Source organism: Equus asinus, unplaced genomic scaffold (assembly GCF_041296235.1).
Source record: "Equus asinus isolate D_3611 breed Donkey unplaced genomic scaffold, EquAss-T2T_v2 contig_585, whole genome shotgun sequence".
Classification (NCBI taxonomy): domain Eukaryota; kingdom Metazoa; phylum Chordata; class Mammalia; order Perissodactyla; family Equidae; genus Equus; species Equus asinus.
Genome location: NW_027225277.1, coordinates 19,369 through 22,607, shown reverse-complemented (window position 1 = coordinate 22,607; position 3,239 = coordinate 19,369). Strand labels below are relative to the sequence as shown.

General features: G+C 41.2%; 1 protein-coding gene across 1 annotated transcript; it reads left to right on the top strand.

Annotated features, from left to right (window-relative positions):
• The first annotated feature begins 2,245 nt into the window (after positions 1 to 2,245).
• Positions 2,246 to 2,863, top strand: LOC139044084 (myelin-associated neurite-outgrowth inhibitor-like). Its single transcript, XM_070503656.1, has one exon. It carries the CDS (start codon positions 2,246 to 2,248, stop codon positions 2,831 to 2,833), a length of 588 nt encoding a protein of 195 aa, XP_070359757.1. The 3' UTR covers positions 2,834 to 2,863.
• Positions 2,864 to 3,239: the final 376 nt, after the last annotated feature.

Genomic DNA, 3,239 nt, shown 5'->3' with positions numbered 1-3,239 from the left:
TTGTATATGTAGATATCATTTCTGTTTCCTCATGACAGTCTTGGTAGATTTTACATTTCTAGAAATTCATCCATTTCTTCCAGATCATCTAAATTGTTAGCATATAGTTGTTCATAATAATATGTAATGTGCTTTTTTATTTCTGTGGTATCATTTGTAATGTGTAATCTTTCATTTTTGATTGTATTTTTTGACCCCTCTTTTTTTTTCTTGATTAGTCCAGCCAAATTTTCGCCAATTTTGTTTACCTTTAAAAAAAAGCATTTCTCAGTTTAATTGATCTCTTTTATTGTTTTTAGTCTCAGTTTTATTTATTTCTACTACAAACTTAGGACTTAATTTATTCTTTTACTAGTTCTTTGGAAACTTCAAGGTTAGGTTGTTTATTTAAGGTTTTTTTTTATGCAGACATTAGCTCCTATAAAATTTCTCTTATTAACTATTTTCATTCCACCTCAAAAGTTTAGTATGTGGAAGTGTAGTTTGAGATTTTTAAATTTATTATATAAATTTATTATATTAAACAGAATAATTTCAACTACAGCTTGCATGGTAATAACTTTATATTTGTCAACTTTCTCTTTCACCAGTCCCCTCTTTTCTAGTGTTAAAAAATATACAAGATGTTTCCATTTCCAACATAAAAACAAATTAATTAAAAATGGTCTAAGTTTTTGGAATTGTTACATTCAATGACTTGAATGAATCTCCAGACAAGTATGCTCAGTGAAAAAAAGCCAATCCTGAAAAATTATATAGTGTATAAAACTCCTCTCATATAATATTTATGTAATATACATAAATTCATGTAATTCATGATGGAATTATAGAGTTGAGAATAAATTAATGATTTCCACGAATTAGGGGAGGGTGTGTTGGTGTGGCAGTAAATGGCAAACTGATGGACTCTCATGGTAATGAACCTGATCTGTATCTTGACCGCAGTGGAGGACACTCTAACCTACATTCATAATAAACTTACATAGAACTAAACGCACACACCCACACACATACTTTCGAGAAAAGTAAAACTAGGAAAATCTGAGAAATATTGAGAAATTTTATCAATGTCTCTGTGCTGGTTATAATTATTGTACTTTAGTTTTATAAGATGTCATCCTTGAGGAAAGATGGGTAAAAGTTACTTAGTATCTCTCTGCATTATATCTTACAATAGCATATGAATCTAAGATTACCTCTCAAAAGAAAAGAGTTTAAATTAAACAACAACAACAAATCAAGTATTTATACAAACAACATGGGTGAATCTCAAAAACATGTAGAATGACAGAACTCTTACTCAAAACTGGATGCCATAGAACTCCACTAGTATAAACGCCCAGAAAACAAACTAATCCAAGGTGGTAAAAAGTCAGAACAATGTGGAAACTTCTGGGGTTTGGGGCAAGGATTAACGGGAATGGGCGTAGGAGGAAGAAATTTTCTGCAGGATAAATTCAACACACTACGTGGGTGTATGCATTTGCCAGAATTCATTGAGTGGTACATTTAAATTTGTGTATCTGACTGTATTTAAGTAAAAATATAGCATATGTAGTTTCACATACCAATTTTTTTAATTGAAAATATAGAAATAAAATTTAAAAATAAGCAAACAACTCTAATTAGTTAATATTATATATCTATCCTCAGATGTTCAGGGGCTAAAGTGTACCAGTGTCTGAAATTCACTTTGAAACAAATAAAATAAATAAAATGGACTAAATGGAGAAAGGCATTCATAAATATATAGTTATGTGATAAATAAAAAACAGTTAAATGAAGATAGAAATATGAGCATTGACTGTATATAAGTCTTTCAACTTATTCATTTATAAAATAATTTTCATACTCCAATGTTGGGAGAAAAACAAAAATATCAAAGAATATATAAAAACAAAAGATGTAGCAGCGTGGGCGGGTCGCGCGGGCTGCGGAGAGGCGGGCCGGGCGCGGAGCAGGGGAGAGGCCCGCGGCGGCGGCGGCGGCGGCGGCGGTGGAGACTGGCCCTGGCGGCTCGGGCCCCGCATCGGAGCAGGCCTCGCGGCGCTCCCCCGGCCGGCGAGCTGGTCAGCGAGGCCCAGGCCGCCCGCGCGGCGCGGGGAGCGATTGTTACTTTAGCTGATGGGTGCTTATCGGACGGCCCACATGGAGAAGAGCTTCATCGCTGCAGAAAGTGCTGTTGGACAGCGCTGATCTGGACTCCTGTCTTAGCCTTGGTTGTGGATGTCATGTTCTTGAAATCATGAATCCTATTTATAGCCCTGGTTCCTCTGGGGTTCCCTATGCAAATGCCAAAGGAATTGGTTATCCAGCTGGTTTCCCCACGGGCTACACAGCAGCGGCTCCCGCCTACTCCCCCAACATGTACACTGGAACGAACCCCACCTTCCAAACAGGTTACACTCCTGGCACACCTTACAAAGTGTCCTGTTCCCCCACCAGTGGGGCAGTGCCACCATACTCCTCCTCCCCCAACCCCTACCAGACCGCCGTGTACCCCGTGCGAAGTGCCTACCCCCAGCAGAGCCCATACGCACAGCAAGGCACATACTGCACACAACCCCTGTACGCAGCACCTCCTCACGTCATCCACCACACCACGGTGGTGCAGCCCAATGGCATGCCGGCGACGGTGTACCCTGCACCTATCCCTCCACCTACAGGCAACGGGGTCACCATGGGCATGGTGGCTGGGACCACTATGGCGATGTCAGCAGGTACCCTGCTGACTGCCCACTCCCCAACTCCTGTCGCCCCTCACCCAGTCACGGTGCCCACATATCAGGCCCCCGGAACACCCACCTACAGCTACGTGCCCCCTCAGTGGTGATCACCCTGCGATGTTTGAGGATGGAGCTGTGCGGTCACATAATGGAGGTTCCACAGCTGGTGCTGCAGGCCTGGCGCCTCCAGCCCGGACTTTCTTCCTAATGCTCTGACACTTAGCTAGCACTCCTGCGGCCCGCCCGGCAGGTCCCAGCGCCATGAGTCTCCAGCTGACTCTGGGTTGTTCTTACAGCAAATCCTGTTTTGTGGGCTGCCTGGCAATTTTTTAGCTAACTATAATGATAAAAACGGAGTATTAATCTATTCAGAATCACATCTAGTTGAATGCATGTTTAAAAAACAAACACAAAAACAAAGCTTGCTCAATCTACCTGCAGTGACTGATGCAAACCCATCATATGCAAAATCCAAAGGAATGGGAAGTGTTTTATAGCTTGTATCCCTAATGC

Excerpts from the sequence above, each read along its gene's own strand:
- LOC139044084 (XM_070503656.1), top strand. The coding sequence starts at position 2,246 with ATGAATCCTATTTATAGCCCTGGTTCCTCTGGGGTTCCCTATGCAAAT.